This window comes from Artemia sp. Qi Xiang Cuo, chromosome 16, assembly GCF_049724085.1.
Source record: "Artemia sp. Qi Xiang Cuo chromosome 16, ASM4972408v1, whole genome shotgun sequence".
Classification (NCBI taxonomy): domain Eukaryota; kingdom Metazoa; phylum Arthropoda; class Branchiopoda; order Anostraca; family Artemiidae; genus Artemia; species Artemia sp. Qi Xiang Cuo.
The window spans coordinates 42212944-42229976 of record NC_142809.1 but is presented as its reverse complement, the minus strand read 5'-3'; the positions used below and the strand labels follow the sequence as shown (position 1 = coordinate 42229976).

Here is a 17033-nt window from a genome sequence, read left to right as displayed (position 1 = left end):
AATATAGGATCATATAACCAATTCTGTCAATCAACGAAAGTTCTGTGCTGAAATATTGTAATATTGGAGAGTTAGAAAGTGCTGCAATAATTACAATGATAAATTATTTATGACCTGGGTTGAATGTGTTGATCTTCTTGCTATGATTATTAGTGTTAGATAGGTAGGTATATTTCAAATAAATTCCAAAAATCGTTTAATAATTAAAATCACTAATCTCAGGAAAGGTTCCATGGCCTGTAAAGGAGGGAATATCGTAAAACAAATATTTAAACATCCAAGCATTTTATTTAAAACATTTAATTGCAAAAAGAGACAGGGAGAGGGGGAGAAAGAGTAAAAGTTCATTTAAAGTTAAACCAAACCTACAACTCAAATAAAGCAATAAGGGGCTAAACAGAAACAGCAAAAAATAAACATTTTACCATAGCTGATATTGGTAATAAATTTACTTTATAATCATTACTATAATTGTTTTTTATTAAAAATAAAAAAAAAAAAAATCTGCTTCGCCGATGAAATGTGGCACTGATCTTCATTCAAACTCTAATGTAGAATTATTCAGACATTTGGATCAGTCAAATGGATTTTTGTGCGAAAATATTATGAGCTTGGAGAGTTAAAAAGACCTATAATAATTATACTAATAATTTATTTCTGACCCTCTTTTTAAGCACTTAGAAAGAGCTGAGTAAAAAGATAGAAAAAGAAGAAAGAGAAAGAGTAACAAGAGAAAAGAAAAGAAAGGGTAAAAAGATAAGAAAAAAAAACACAATTATAAACAAACCAACGCTATGAGTGTTGTGTGTTGTATTATCTTAGGATTGTGCTGATCTTTTTCTTGCTGTAATTACTTGTATTATTGGCTCAAATTATCTTTGATACTATTATAGAAATTATTTTTAGTGAAAAAACGGCTGCATCACAGATGAAATGCGACACTCTGATTTTCATTCAAACACTAATAAAGAATCACTCAGCTGAGGTTATTCAACCATATGTAGACCAGTTAATACCCCCAGCAGTGAACGCTGTTAATGAAAATTTCTACAAGGTGATCTCAGAAGGCCTTCTAGTCCTGCAATTGCTTGTGAAAGCACTTAGGCCCTTTGGTAAGTCACGATTTTGGATTTGGCATGATCTTTCTAAAGTGTATTAAGTAGAGAAAGAGAGATAAAGTCAAATACTCGTATGATTGAGTGTCTTAGTGTTAAAGTGGACCAAGGAAATTCATTGGACATTTGAAAGTACTTATGTCTTAATGTAGCTTAAATTCAGTATATATCATAATATTCGTGAGCAAGTCTGAGTTTACGCATTGCCTGTGATATTTCAGTAATTTTTGAAACACCCAAAAAGTGATTTTCTTTGTATTCTTTATCCACCTGGCTTTGTTTTTACTTTTTGTTATTAGCTTTTACCGGAAAGCTAATTGGTAGTTTTGCTGGTATTTATTTAATTTGAGCATGCGGGTTATTTGATAATAAAGAAATGAATAAACTAAAAATATCCTACTCTGTAACAAAACCCACGTTGATGCCCATAAATATAAAAAAATTCTTCGCTAACCTACAATGCGGATCCCTTTTTTCTCTTCAATACAACCATACGCCTCCTTAGTATATAAATTAAATAAAAAAAAGTTTTTTTTTTAACTGAAAGTAAGAAGCGACGTTAAAACTTAAAACGAACAGAAATTATTCTGTATATGAAAGGGGCTATCCGCTCCTCAACGCCTCGCTCTTTACGCTAAAGTTTTTATTGTTTAAAAAAAATAGAGCTGTGAGAAAGTCACTTTAGCGTAAAGAGCGAGGCGTTGAGGAGGGGACAGTCCCTTTCATATACGGAGTAATTTTTGTTAATTTTAAGTTTTAACTTCGCACCTTACTTTCAGTTAAAAAAAACTTGTTTTTTTTTTATTTAATTTTTGAACATTTTTGAATTAATGCAAGTTTTGATTTTGGCTCACCGTACTTAATTAATTAAAACCAAATTTGCGTATTAATTTTAATTTAATTTAGTTAAATGGCTTTCTCGAACGTTGTTTAATTTTATTTACGAACGTTTTTATTAGTAATAAATATACGTAACTTACGAATTAACTTACGTAACGAACTTTTTTATTCATATATTTTTAATACGTATATTAGGAGGTACGTCCCCTAGTCAATACCTCGCTCTTTACGCTAAAGTTCGAATTTTGTTCCAATTCTTTAAAAATGACCCCTTAGTCACAAAGGCCGCTAATTAGAATAAATAGCTCTTATGAAAGTTCTAAACAAAATCTTTGGCCTTAAGAGCGAGGTATTGAATAGGGGCGAACCCAATCATAAACGTAACATTTTCTGTTCGTTTTAAGTTTTGATGTTGCTCCTTACTTTCAGTTGAAATTTTTTTTTTTATTTAATTTCTGATCTTTTTTTAAATAATGGTGGGAATTCCGGCGCCCCCTTCATAGCAATGTCCCTTCCCACTTGAAAACCTCCTCCATGTAAAGATTCTCCCAAATAAACCCCAACTAACACCCCCCCCCCCCCCCACTACCAGAAACAATCCCCCGTGAAAATGTCTGTATACTTCCCAATAACCAATACTATAGCCTATGTTAACATTGGGTAAAGTTCTTAGCTTTTAGCCCTCCCCCAGGGACTTTGGGGGATTAAGTCATCCTAAAAGACATATTTATCATATTTTCGACCATGCTGAACATCATGGCTATCTCAAAATTTTGATCGTGACTTTGGGAAAAAAATTAGCGTGGGAGGGAGCCTAGTTGCCCTCCATTTTTTTGGGTCACTTATAAAGGGCACTAGAACTTTTAATTTCCGTTCCAATGAGTCCTCCCACTATATTCTAGGACCACTGGGTCGATACGATCACCCCTGAAAAAAAAAAAAAACACCAAAAAAACAAATAAACACGCATCCGTGATATTTCTTCTGGCAAAAAATACAAAATTCCACATTTTTGCAGATAAGAGCTTGAAACCACTACTGTAGAGTTCTCTGATACGCTGAATTTGATGGTGTGATTTTCATTAAGGATAACTTTTAGGGGGGTCCCCCCCTTTTTTCAAAAATCAGCCCAATTTTTTCAGGCGCGTAACTTTTGATGGGTAGAACTAAACTTGATGAAACTTATATATTTGAAATTAGCATTAAAATGTGATTCTTTCGATGCATCTATTGGTATCAAAATCCCGTTTTTTAGAGTTTCGGTTATTGAGCCGGGTCGCTCCTTACTTACAGTTCGTTACCAACAACTGTTTGATTGTTGCATTTTTTAAATTAATCAGAAGTACATTTTGCTTGTAGATAATGGGTAGCCGCATTTGCAGCTACGATGACGTCGTCAGTGGCCCAAAATGGGTGAGGAGGGTATGTGGCTACATTTTCACTCTCTAGACTCCTTAAATTTTTTTCTCTCCCTATATAAAAAAAAAAACACACTTAATCTGGGGAGTAGTTCATTTTAAAATGCCATTTTTACATTTTCATTGAAAAAATGACAACTATACCTCCCCCCTAGATTTTGAAAACAAGCTTTGCCGCTCGCTACATTTTTGTGAATCGGCGCCTATGGATACCTTATAGAATGGCAGTGTGATGCCATGTGAGGTTTTATTATTTTAATTTTGGAGTTCTTTTTGCTGGAAAAATATATAAACATCTCAGTCTAAGATTTTGAATTTTAAAATTTCCATGCCAGTCAACTAGGACAAGACAAAGCTTGAGTTAAAGCTATAAAGAATGTAAGTAGCACATAATTTGAAAAGGAACACAATTTGTCAAATAACTTGAAAACAGAAAAAGCCGTTTATGGTCGTTTTTAGGGTTATTCTTGTCCAGATTCAATAACTCATTGCTCCATCTCCTTTTTTCCACACCATTGAAAAACATTAAAAAATAAACAAGCACATATTTGATAACAACACCATTAACACAATTTTAATTCAAAGATTATTTAATGCAAAAAATCTAAAAAGTTTATTTTTTAAACTATATCAGATTACGTAATCCAATGATTTCAAATTTGACCCTCTTTTGATGTCTCACAACTAAACTTTGGGATATTGTTTTTGTTATTGTTATTTATGGAAATAAATGGAACTTGAACTTGACTTGAATTTAAAGAATATACAAAGAAATTTACGAAAAAAAAATCTGCAAAAAGAATAAATTAAAATGTCTCGCTGCCTGATCTCCTCCCTGCCCTCCCTAATCTTGGATGCAAATTTCGTTGGATTTGTTTAGTAAACTTTATTGTTGAATTTTTTCTGTCAATTTCATTTATATATTGTTTTAGAAGTTGAAGATGTTTTACCAAGTCACAATGAAGAAGTTGTACGTGATTTCGTTTTGTACTTGATTTTTGGAAGTGGGCGCCACCCTCGAGCAAAACACTTTTGACATAGGACAAACAGAGAGGTCCTGTCTATGGATGTAGGCAGTAGGATGACCACAAATACCCTACTCCCTCCCCAAGAATCATGATTTTTTTTTAGGGCATTCCTTATTTAAAACATCAATAAGATCAGTTTATTATTCATTTATTAATATTCAGTCTATGCAGTTTTGTCCGGTTGTAGTCTTCCGTGGCTGCAGTTATCCTTGTTACCCGATGCGTATTACCATTTATGCCGAAAGGCAAAACGATGAAACGTCTTGAAATGACATTGTTCAGTAATAGAGAAAGCGTTGTTTGTCTTTTTTTTTCTTTTTTTTAATCAAGAGCTAGTTTTACAGAATCCTAAAAATAGTTGAACTGAACCTAAAAGTAAGTTGTACTGAACCTAAAAAGTAAGTTGAACTGAACCCGTACTACAGATATATTATGCATAAATTGAGAAACAATAATTTTTGTTCGTTTTAAGTTTTGTCATTTTTATACAATTCTGAAAAAGGGTTATGTCAGCTTTGATATCTCACTGAGACTATCTATCTTGGCTTTACTCCCATTAGCCATGGCTCTTTAAGTTTTTCATCTCTTCCACCAAGTTGATTTTAATTCAATTCGGTGATTTTTGAATTCAGTCCGTTGATTTTTGAATTAAAATCAGCTTGGTGGAAGTGACGTAAAACTTGAGAGCCATGGATAATTGGACTAAAGCCAAGACAGATAGTCTCAGTGAGAGGGAAAGCTGGCATAATCCTTATTCAGAATCATATAAAAACGATGCAATTTTATTTGTTGATAGATAGTCTATCGTCCCATTCTAGGACAAAACTAAGGTATATAGACATGGAGCAAGTGTAATTCAAATGAGCTTTGACTACTGGGAAAGCCCACTGGAATTGTAGTGGGGATGACTGGGATTTTTGGGTTGAATTATGATGAACAATGTCCGCTGAACTTGTATGGAGTTTGGTAGAAGTGCTGAAAAACTTGAGAGCGATGTCTAATTAAATAAAAATTTACAAAATGTATATATATATATATATATATATATATATATATATATATATATATATATATATATATATATATATATATATATATATATATATATATATATATATATATATATATATATATATATATATATAATAAATGAAAAAAAAACAAAGTCTTTCAACTAAATTTTCTAGCCTGCCCATGAACTTGCAAAGGCTAGTTGTCCTAGGGGCGTGCCAGGAATAGAAAAAAAAGAGAAAATTTTAGTACTAGTTAAGGACAAATTAAGGACAAATTAATTGGAGTAAAGCCAAGACAGATAGTCTTAGTGAGAGGCGAAGCGGGCATAATTCTTTTTCAGAACTAAATAAAAATAATGTAATTTCACTTGTTGATAGATAGTTTACCATCCATCCATCCTAGGGCAGAACTAAGGTGCTCAACTTAGTGCGACTTTCAGATTTTCAGATTTGTTCAAAATCTGAAAGGAGAAACTCGTTTTTTTTTTAATTTTAAAATTCTATAGATCAGTTGTATGCAAATACGTATGAACTTGGCACATTTGAACTATTGTATAATACGCTTGCAATTTATCTTTTTTTGAAACGAAGAGGTTTCTGGTTCATTGGCGTGACTGTAAGCTCAGTCAGAGTCGACCCAGCTTAAAATGGGTACCTGGAGAAATCTGGGAAGGTAAGCAGGAAGGGTGTGCGAAAGCACAGGATGGCAGGCCCCCAACCCTCTATTGTACTTCCTGGCCGAAGGGCCATAAAAAGGAGATCAGCACCTCCGGTTTGGATCTTAAGGGTCTAGTTCCGTCATAATTTTACTTGCTTAAAATAGAAAGAGGAAAAGGTGAATGGAGGCATGACTACCAAAGCTCACTTTTTCGCATCCATAAGACCTGTTTCTAGATTGATTGAAACGGGGGAACTGAATTAAAGAAGAAAAGGAAAAGAGAGGCTGAAACAAGGATAACTTGTATAAGGATAATTAAACGAAGAGGAAAAAAAGCAACAATTGTTATTTCAAAACTTTGCATTTTTCGTATCAAAACTTTTCCCTTCAAAAACTCTGTTGATCCATTATCAGAGCCTTTATACCAAACCGTACAGTTTATTAAAAAGTGTTTATAAAAAATGATCAGTTTCAGTTATACTTCCAGATAATTCCAAGAATGTATATTTACCCCTTCCCTTTAGAAGACAAATAAATGCAAAATTTACCAACATTTGGTAATAGCATGACACTTTTCGGGGAAAATTAACCTATTATAAAGCTTTTTGCTCCTCACAGCAATATTTTTCAGGCGTGTTGACCTTTGTCAGCTGAACGTTGTCCTTATGTTCAATATGACCGGTCATACCTGTTTCTTGGATTATATCGAAGGTAGCTGTAAAAAAATGGAAAAAAGAGAGTGAAACAAGGGTAATTAAAAAACGAAAAATGACAATTATTATTGTCAAATCATTTATTCTCATATAAAATTTTTTCACTTCAAAACCTTGTTTATCCATATTAGAGTGAACAACCCTCCTTCTGATAGATTTTATGAACATGGTTTTCCAATTTTTCCTGGTAATGTAGCGCCCTGTCCCTCTGAATTTGTATTTGAACAAGGTTTTATAACGTAATTGGGTATTTCGCTCTGCAGATTCAAATTTGTCTGAGGCTCAAAGGCTGAATCTTTTCTTCCTTTTGATATACCTGAAAATAAACATTTATTATTTGCAAAAATATATATTTTCTTTTAATAATTTACAAAAATGTTCAAACAGCTTCATTATTTTGAAAATAAAATTCTGCGTTAGAGAAGAAAAACAGAAAATAATTGAAGTGATTTATATACAAACTATTGTAAAATAAACATTACTTTCGGGGGAAACCAAGGGAGAGCAACAAAGGCTGTGGTAAAAGATAACTGCAACTTTATGACTTTCAACCCATCATTCATTCATGTAAAAAAAAAACAACAGTTTCTTCTCTCTTATTATACTTTTTCATCAAAAAACGAGAAAATAACTCAGCAATAAACCCTATTTTGACTTACAAAAAATTCTTCCTTAATCTGTTTTTAGACTAAAACAATGTGCTCAGCCCCCAAATGCCAGTCATATTATTATTGTAAGTTTCCGGAGCTAAGTAACGGATAGCGGTTAACAAAATAAATAAACAAATAAAGAACAGCAGCAAAATGCATACAAATAATTTCCACTATCATAAAAATCTGTCGCTTGCGCCAATAGTGGTGTCTGGGGAAAATGTAATTGGATTTCGGACTGCTATTTTTGACTGACAGTACAAGAAATATTTTCTTTTGCCCCCAAGATACGGCGAAAAAAAATTTGATGCATGAAGATCTATTCTCGACGTTTTTTTCTTCAGTAAGAAAAGATTTAGCATGTAAAAAAAGAAGAAAAAATAATACCACAGACAAGTAGAAATTTTGCTAGTATGTTGGGAAAAAGAAAGAACCAAAAACGGGGAAATGGACAAGGAATTAATTTGAGGCGCTGGTTTTAAGAGAGCCTGCTTTAAATATCAGGTTGGTGAAATATCCTACATTGTACTTTTGAAAGATCTTAGTCTATTACTTATTGTGTAGTATCAAGCCGCCTGAGGTCAACACAGCCCCACAAGCTTCTCCTCCAAGGAAGGCTACTTCAGTTTTCAGTCTTGTTAATTTATCCTATCTGATTAGTTTCATTATCTAATTGACTCTATTCACTTTTCCTAAGTTTAACCTCCAAAGTAAGGATTAACAAGAAAAATTGCAAGAAACACTTTGGCCATTGAAAAAAGTAAATGGCAAAGCTTTTGTGCTATAATTTCATATATCCAAAGTAAATAATTATGTTTCTGAGATTGCTCTAAGAGCTCTGATCCTCTGGAGTTTTTTGGAGATTTTCTCTATCCCCGTGGGATTTTTCCTAAAGAATCTGCCGGGAAAAATTGAAAAATAGTGGCTGAAAATATCCCCTTTTTCCTTTTCACCCCATCCCTACCTACTGAGAGACATTTCCTGACAATCTCATGAACTCATTCATTTGTCAGATTGGTGTGCACCTATTGAAAAGACCTTAGAAAGCTAAAAAAAGGAAAAAATGAAAAAAAAAAAAATATATACTTTGGATTGGGAATGATAGAAAAATAGGTTATTTGGCTTTCCTTTTAGTTTAAAGGGCGTGCTCGAAGGCGCTGACTCTTGAACTTGTATCCATGTTTGATTCGTTGGATGTAGGGGAGACCTGTTCTGATAGGGACAACTTTCTCTTTATACGCCTAGCTCCAAGGCCACCTGGCATCAGATTATGTATTATATTATGAATTGAAGACATATTTTTCAGCTATGCTCTCTAATTTCTGTTGGTTCCCCTTACTTGAATCTTGAAAAAAAAGAGGCTGTTCCGACAGAAAACTTATGATTTTATTGTCTCCGGGAAGGTTATAAAAAATATATGCTTCTTAATTTTTTTGTACGATGATATATGTCTGTCTATTCCTCTTCTTATTTAATGATTTTGTTGATATTGTTGATTTTTAAGCAAAATAAAAAGGAGACTTACTCTGTAAGTAGAAATCAGTCTTATCATCGTCTATAATTACAGCCCCTTCGAAAGGCCATATTGAGTCAGATACTTCATTTTTAACAGCATTTTCTTCTTTTTGCTCTTTTGGGAAACTGACCCTCGACTGGGAAGGGTGATATTTCAAAAATGGACCCCACTGACTTGGTCGAAATGGCTGTTGCTGTGGAACACCACCTGAAAGTCACCGTTAATAATTATGCTGTAGATATGGATGAAAAGGCAAAATTAACTATACCAAAAACATTGCTTTCTCTATTCAGTCAACTGTTTTCTTTTAAGTGTCTTCTATTTCTAGCATTCGTACTGAAACCCTGATTTTCCTGCACTTCACCCCAAATTTGTCTCGTAACAAAAAAAAAAAAATAATATTTTAAATTGTCCAGGTGGTTTTTGAATTATGCTATGGTGGATTCCTCTACTATTAATATCCTTAGCCCTGATAGCTGGTACAGTGTAATCTTGGAATTCTCATTATATCCTTAGCCCTGATAGCTGATACAGTTTAATCTTGGAATTCTCACTGATACCCTGACATTTGCAGTGTCAAGTAAGCGAAAATTGGTTAACAGTGCCGTTTATGTTGCGTCTAGAATTCCCAGAAATGTTGCTTAAAATTCGGAACACCATTGTTGAAGGAACTTAGACTATCGACTGATTTTTTTCAAATGCTGTGCTTATCATTACAGAAAAAATATTACGTACTTTGCTGTAAAGCGTGGCTTTTCCTTGTATAAAATTTATTGGTTAATTTAAAATTATAATCATATTATATCTTACAACTAACCTTAACGCAACCTACGGGCTATTAATGGGAGTTTCAAATTTTGCATTTACATTTGATTGAAACCTATTAATTATTGCAAATGCTTCAGCGCCATCTCTTAAAAACTCAGTAACTTACTATTGAAATGATAATTTAGAACAGATATTCACAATTCCTCCCCTTTATCATCAATTATAAACTTTTGAAAATGAAATTTTACGCTTTATGGTAAATAACGTTAAGTAACTTGATCTTTGATTAAAAAAGGAGTTTTGCTATAAAATTACCTGGGTTTCCATAAGCTGGAAATGGTCTAATGGGATATCCTTGTTGGAAAGCTGGTATACTGAAAGGCCTTTCCACAATCGTTCCTTGAAACGCTCCCTCTTGTGTTGTTTGATCAGGCATAGGTAATATAAGGTAGCCAGAGAAAGTTGTGAAGGCTCTTTCACGAGTTGATGATTCGTAGATATTGCCTTCTTCCACCTAAAGTGCTCGTAAATATCATCTTGAATACCTCAATTAAGCAGCTTAGATACATAATCAATAATACATAATTTAACATAAATACATAATTAATTATTAAGCTTAAATACATCAGTTAAGAATATCACAAAGCTAATGTTAATAATCACAATGAATTTTCTGCATTTGCACTGTTTTAGTGGGAATATAAGTATATGAGTCTGAGCTAATAGCATTTAGGGCTATCATTACTTAATAATACCATAAGAAAAATATAGTTACTGCAGTAACTTACTGCTATAAACTCAAAGCAGCATTAACCCGTCTGAGTCCAATACATGTTGAACATGCTAAACAATGCAATGCTGAAGATTTGTCTGCCATGCCGCTCTTTAAGGCTCTTACTTAGAGAAAATTCAAGTATATGCATATGATCTTTGCTTGAATGTATGAAGCATTACTATTGTTTGATTGTAAAAAGCAAGTCTGCTACTTCTGCAACTCCTGCCTGTACTAGGATTAGCCACTTTGGGATGACACATTAGAGACCATCTCCTTCACCATACCATAATTGAAGTTTTCGTTGGCTATACCCCACACTACAAAACGCAAAAGTTTATGAGGTATTTGATTCATTCTATGAAACTCATTTGAGCTCAAATCCAAGGAGACCCAATCCTATCAAACACAACCCTACTAACTGGGATTCAACAAAGCAAACACAATCTGAAAGTAAATAAACAACATAATGCCAATACAATTCGTAATTGGTGTTTGTCAATATCATGGGTATATTTTCTGTATTTAAGTCGTAGCTTTGACATAGTTTCTGTTTAGATTTGCTTTAAGACCAGCAAAATAGACAAGTTATAATGCAATAACCCCCTCCTCCCATCGCTGTGATGCGGAAGCCCTTGCAAGAATGTTGTACTTTGTTGGACTTGTCCGGTAAGCCTGGAAAAATAAACTAGTAATATGTTATATGTCCGAGAATGCCATGAAAATATAGTATGTTAGAAAATGTTACTAATAGTTTACAAATGCGGCATGCAAATTATCATTGGCGAGTAAATATTTTAAATTGGATAGTCCAATCTAACCACAAATAAGTGAAAAAATCTAAATAACTTGGATGTATTACGTTCACACAACCTTTACACCACTAGAAATAAAGTTAAACGGAGTACATCAGCTGAAATTTATCCAACTGGTCATAAAAAGATGCTTTTATTTTAAATGTGTTTTGAAAAAAGACGAAATTTATAGCAAAATATGATTGCTAGAAAAATTTTAAGCCACATAAACGACCAGGCAAAAAAGGGATATTTCCATTCAGTCTACCCAAAGTTAGTTGACAAATTATGCTGTTTAGTAGTTTAGACTGTTTTTAAAATTTAAAGGAGTTTAAGGAGTTGTAACGACATCTTCGTAATCTAATTGCATAATCTAGACGCCTTCGTAGGACGGTTTTATAGCTCTTTGTTTACTTTTTTTCTATTTTGAAAATTTGCTTTTCTCTTCTTTTTGGTTAGCTCAATGATCATATGCGTATAATTCTTATTAATATCATTTCCTATTTTTTGCTACTATTGAAATCTTTGTTTTAACTAAAACTGCAAGTTCCTTTTTTATGGTAATAGGGCGTATCCAGAAGTTTGTCCCGAAATTTCACATACAGGGACAAGAATTTTGGCGAGAAATTCATGGGGGGGGGGGGAAATTAACACAAATTGCATTAGTATTTATGACACTTTAGTGCAGTTAAAATCTTTGAAAGTGGGCTTTGATCTTCAAGACCATATGTTGAAATATTTTACTCTGGTCAAAAGACTCTTAAAAAGGCCAGGTAATATCCTAAAAAAGGCTTATGCCAGATTTGCCACTCACTCACACTATCTGTCGTGGCTTTATCTCCAATTAGCCATGGCTTGATGCCAGCAATTTGATTTTAATTCAAATAATATAATAAAAGGTATAATAAAAGGCCATATATGAATTAAAGATTCAAAATGTTGACCAAGAAACTATTTAGATAACAACATTGTCAACACTTACCCTCAGATATATAGTGTCGTTGTATAATAACTTGACGATCACAAATTGTGATGCCGAGTTATAGCCACCTCTGTCTGCAAAGGCTGTAGCCAACAGCTCTCTATTTTTCATAAGTGATACCCTATAAGAAATTCTTATAATCTGTCAGTTGAAAGAAAACAATCAGTTTCGGTTATGTTGGGGTTGACTCCCCACAATAAACCACTTCGCTGAGCTGAAATTTTTGCAGAACTGGATGGTTACTTCAGTTACGAATAGAAGAAATGAAAGGGCTTACGTAACTCAATTAAAAATTTTAATAAATTTAAAGTATTTGACTTATGAAGTGCTAAAATTAGATATAAAAGTTATGAGCTTTTGAAATACTTAAAGCCATGATAATTATCAAATAGTTCGTTGTAACAAACTGTAAGTAAGGAGTGACGCGGCTCAATAGTAACCGAAACTCTAAAAAATGGTATTTGATATCTATAGATGTATCAAAAGAATTGGCTTATTATCCTGACTCTAAATATATAATATGCATTAAGTTTAGTATTACCCATCAAAGGCTACGAGCCTTAGAAAATTTGCCAAATTTTCGAAAAAAGGGGAGAGGAAAAAAACCCATAGAAGTAAAAGAATCTTAATGAAAATCATACCATCGGATTCAGCTTGTCAGAGAACCCTACTGTAGAGGTTCCAAACTCCTATCTACAAAAATGTGAAATTTTGTATTTTTTGGCCAGAAGAAAGATCACGGATGCGTGTTTATTTATTTTACTTTTTCCCAGGGGTAATCTCATCAAAACAATGGTCCTAGAATATCGCGAGAAGGCTTATTTGAGAGGAAATTAAAAGTTCTAGTGCCCTTTTTAAGTGTTAAAAAAATTGGAGGGCAGCTAGACCCCTCTCCCACGCTCTTTTTCCCAAAAGTCGTCTGATAAAATTTTGAGATAGCCATTTTGTTCAGTATAGTTGAAAAATACAATAAATATGTCTTTAGAGATGACATGACCCCCCAGAACCATTGGAGGAAGGGCCACAAGTTATGAAATTTACCCATTGTTTATATATAGTATTTATTATAAGGAATTTTACCGACATTTTTAGAGAGGGGAGATCTGGGGATGTATTTTCTACGGGGAAAATTTCCCAATGGGATGGAAGTATCCGGAGGGGAGCTTTCCTGGGGAAATTTTACACGGGAAGAGGGATTCGCCAGAATTCTTATACGAAATTCTTTTTTATTTGACTCACTTTCTCGTTCATGATCTCATTTTACACGTGGAGATGCTTTGGGGGAATTGTCTCGGGGAATTCTTCAGCGGAGATGGAATTCTCTGGGGGATTTTCGCGGGGGGGGGGGGGGGTATTTTTACTATCGTAGTGCTGGTAGTGCTAGTGCTAGTCGTTTGTTGGTGACTTGAAAAACCAGATGTCCCTTAAAAGAAGTTAGAATTTGATTTTGATGGGCTTATTATGAAGTACAAGGAAGGAAAGTTTTGGAGGGGTAGAACAGACAACGATAGAAATATTGTTCAATTGTTCATAGAAGATGTTTTGAAAATCAAGAAGTGCCCGACTGGTCTTCTTTTCCATTAATTTGCAATAAAAAAATTATAATTTTTACCTTGTTGGTTCGTTCTGGGATACAATATTGAAGCTGAAAGCGTAGATTCCTTCGTCGAGAGCAATGAAAACACCAAATTCTGGCTTAAAACAAGCATCGATATTCACTAACTAAAAGAGAAGAAATAAATTTCAACCGAATAACAGTGGTTTTACTTCCAAGCAAAGAGCCATGGGAAGCTAAGGGTTTCCTGAAAGATGAATAACTACGTGCAATATGCGACTTTTGATGGTATAAAAAGGCCATTTTCTTATAAAAAGGCCATTTTCACCGTTGGACCATGCTTGATAAATAGTTAGTGGATGTCGGAAATCTTTAGTATTGACTGCACAGACTGAGAACATCGCCAGGTGCTCCCAGTATACATAACACTTATATCTTGTGAGCCAGGTATGTTTACTGAGGGTTAGGGCATGACCTCTGATTTTTCCTCCTGCTACCCCGAAACATAAAACTTTGTTTGAAATGGGTTAGAATAGAATTGAAAACTAATGTTAAGAAGACTAAGTCGCTAAGACTAGAAATAAATGAAGATGAAGAGGCGATGTTGGGTAACGAGAAAATCAATCAAGTGGACAGCTTCACTTACCTAGGTAGTATAATTAGTAAAGACGGTGCGTGCGGTGACAATGTTAAAAGTAGAATAGCCAAAGATAAGGGGTTGTTTTCACAGTTATACGAAAAAACAATATTCTAATCTCCTGCGAACGGGGATTAGAATATTGGGAGCTACAGTGATGACAGTGGTCAAATATGGTTCTGAAGCCTGGGCCATTCGCAAGACGGAGGAGGACTTGCTAAATCTTTTCCAGAGAAATTGTCTAAGCATTGAAATGGGTACCCGACTGACTGACAGTATCTCAAACAGTAAGCTGTACAAGAAATGTGGTTCAATCCTGCTTGAGAGAAAGGTTGAGGTATCTAGGACACATTCTACGGATGAAAGATGGCTAAAGATCGTCCTTGTCGGCCAACCATTTAGGGCTAAACGAAAAGCAGGCCGTCCCCGAATGGGATGAGAGGATGTCGTAAGAAAAGATGTGAGGGAAATGGGTAGTTCTTGGGAAGGTGTAAAGAGGGAGGCTTTGATAGATTGGATTGGAGGAGGAGCCTGCGTAGCTGTGTTGTCCTCTAGTGGCTTGGTGCTGCAGTGAGTTGTTTGTTTAAAACTTTTTTTTTTTACATAAAAGCTTTAAACGTAATTTGTGGTTTTTTCGAGCTCTGTGACTTCGACCAGAGTTCACGTTAGGTGTTGCTAATCAATTTCTGACTTCGGAGTCACAAGAGACGATGATATTTATCACCCCCCTTGTCGCCCGTAGGCGCACACACACCCGACTCTAGAGGAGTACGAAAATAGTACTCTTTAAGCCACTATTTCTGAATTGTATTCTAAGGTGAAAGGTCGAACCTTCATGAAAACTTACGTACCATTGCACAGGCATGGCACTCATCTTGTACAAGTAATGTTGTGGTTGTTGGTTATTTGAAATAACAGTAGTTGCGGTCTTGGCAATGCAAGATTTCATTAGAACAAAGAATTAATTGTTAGTTTAGGATGAACTGTGATAAGGTTTAATTTTTGTACTATCATGTTTACTAAACACTTAAAAAAGAAGGGTTTTTTAACGCTTTCATCTCCAACTGCATGAACAGAAAACATATTTGTTTTGTTGCTACCTGGAAAAACTGAAGCTTTTTAAAAACAAAAATAAAACCATGGGTGGTGATCACATATTTTCTTACTATTCAACTAAAACTTTTTCTATGTCTTGACGGCTTCGCGTTGCATTTTTAGTCTTAAAAAGATAATTTTTTTCTGGGTAACTCGAGAACAATTTGTTTTGAAATTTTAATTGAGTTGAAGACAAGGCTGTAGGGAGAGGGGGAAGTTACCAGGTTTGAACCCCCCTCCAAAAATTTTTGCCCGACTCGAGCAAAATTATCAAAAATGCTTAGCTAAAACTGAACTTTAAAACTAAAACTTGAACTCTCCCTTGTAGAAAAAAAAAATTAATTTCCCTCCCCCTCTACGAACAAATATTCTGGAGACGGCCCGTGTTGAAGATATAAGATTTTTAATATATTTAACATCTAAACAAGATTGCTTAGATTTTCTGTCGTTTGTTTGAACAGTCATTATAGGTAAATCTTTAAGAAGAGTTATAATAATGTGGAGAATTATATTAAACGTAACGGTATTCTTCGGTTCAAAGGTGTTTTATTTTACTGTTTACGTTAGTACCATATTAAGACAAATCAATCATAACTTTTGAAATAAGAGAGAAAATGTTAATTAAACCAAAAACTACATAAGCAAAATACTAAGATAAGGAGATATGTAAGAGGAAAAAAGTAGAGTGGACAAAATCTGGTATCAAAATAATTTTTTTTTTATCATGAACAAAAAACATTGAAATATACATGACACCTGTCCCTAAAAAATCTTCTGGCCATGTAGAATGACAGCTACTTATATTATTTAAACACTAACTCAAAATAATAAAAAAAAGTGAGAAACGGCCAAGGATAAAACCCCCCAGTTAAAACTAAATAGTTCTTAACTTATCCTGGACACACCTACCAAAGGGAAAGGAAATAAAATAGAATAAAAATCAAACTTAGATAAAAAAAAATTCGATTTATTTTTAAAAGTGGAAAACAAGCGACACCAGTGATCCGGTGGGGGGGGGGGGGGGTTTGAGTTTTACCATCCCAAATTTTTGTATGACTATTAAAAACGTAACACGAATGCATAAAAACGAATTTTTATGCTTAAAAAAAAAATTTTAACCCCCCCCCCCCCTGAAAAAATTCTGGATACGCCATTGAGTAACAGCCTTAAGCCATCTCAGGAAGTACGTTCTAAACCGTGTCACACAGACAGAGCATTGAAATCCGACGCCTTACCGAAAAAGTAAGATATGTTACCTGTTTTGAGAAGGATAGAAAACCAGGCTGACTTGCTGGTTTCGCCTTGGCATATGAAAATGCTATTAATTGTTTGTACTGACAGTTGACATATCCAATCAATGTGAAAACAATATATAGTATCTTTCTCGACATCTTCCCTCTGAATACTGTTTCAATTTTGCGAAAAAGATATTTACTAATTTTTGAGTTGTGCCCCAGAATTAATTACAAACAAACCTTG

At 34.1% G+C, this 17033-nt stretch overlaps 2 protein-coding genes across 2 annotated transcripts in view; one reads left to right on the top strand and one right to left on the bottom strand.

The window, feature by feature from the left end:
* The window catches only part of Cand1 (Cullin-associated and neddylation-dissociated 1), a 170405-nt gene that overhangs the window by 67846 nt on the left and 85526 nt on the right, over positions 1–17033 (top strand). Inside the window, exon 11 of the mRNA XM_089102636.1 lies at positions 907–1112. Coding sequence (XP_088958762.1) covers positions 907–1112 — 206 coding nt within the window. The remainder of the gene's footprint in view (positions 1–906; positions 1113–17033) is intronic.
* LOC148942924 (uncharacterized) lies at positions 6877–16945 on the bottom strand. The gene is made up of 6 exons (XM_089102635.1): positions 16811–16945; positions 13880–13989; positions 12268–12388; positions 10035–10233; positions 8961–9158; positions 6877–7101 (listed from the first exon to the last, which is right to left on the bottom strand). The coding sequence occupies exons 1-6, from the start codon at positions 16943–16945 to the stop codon at positions 6944–6946; spliced, it is 921 nt and encodes a 306-aa protein (XP_088958761.1). The 3' UTR covers positions 6877–6943.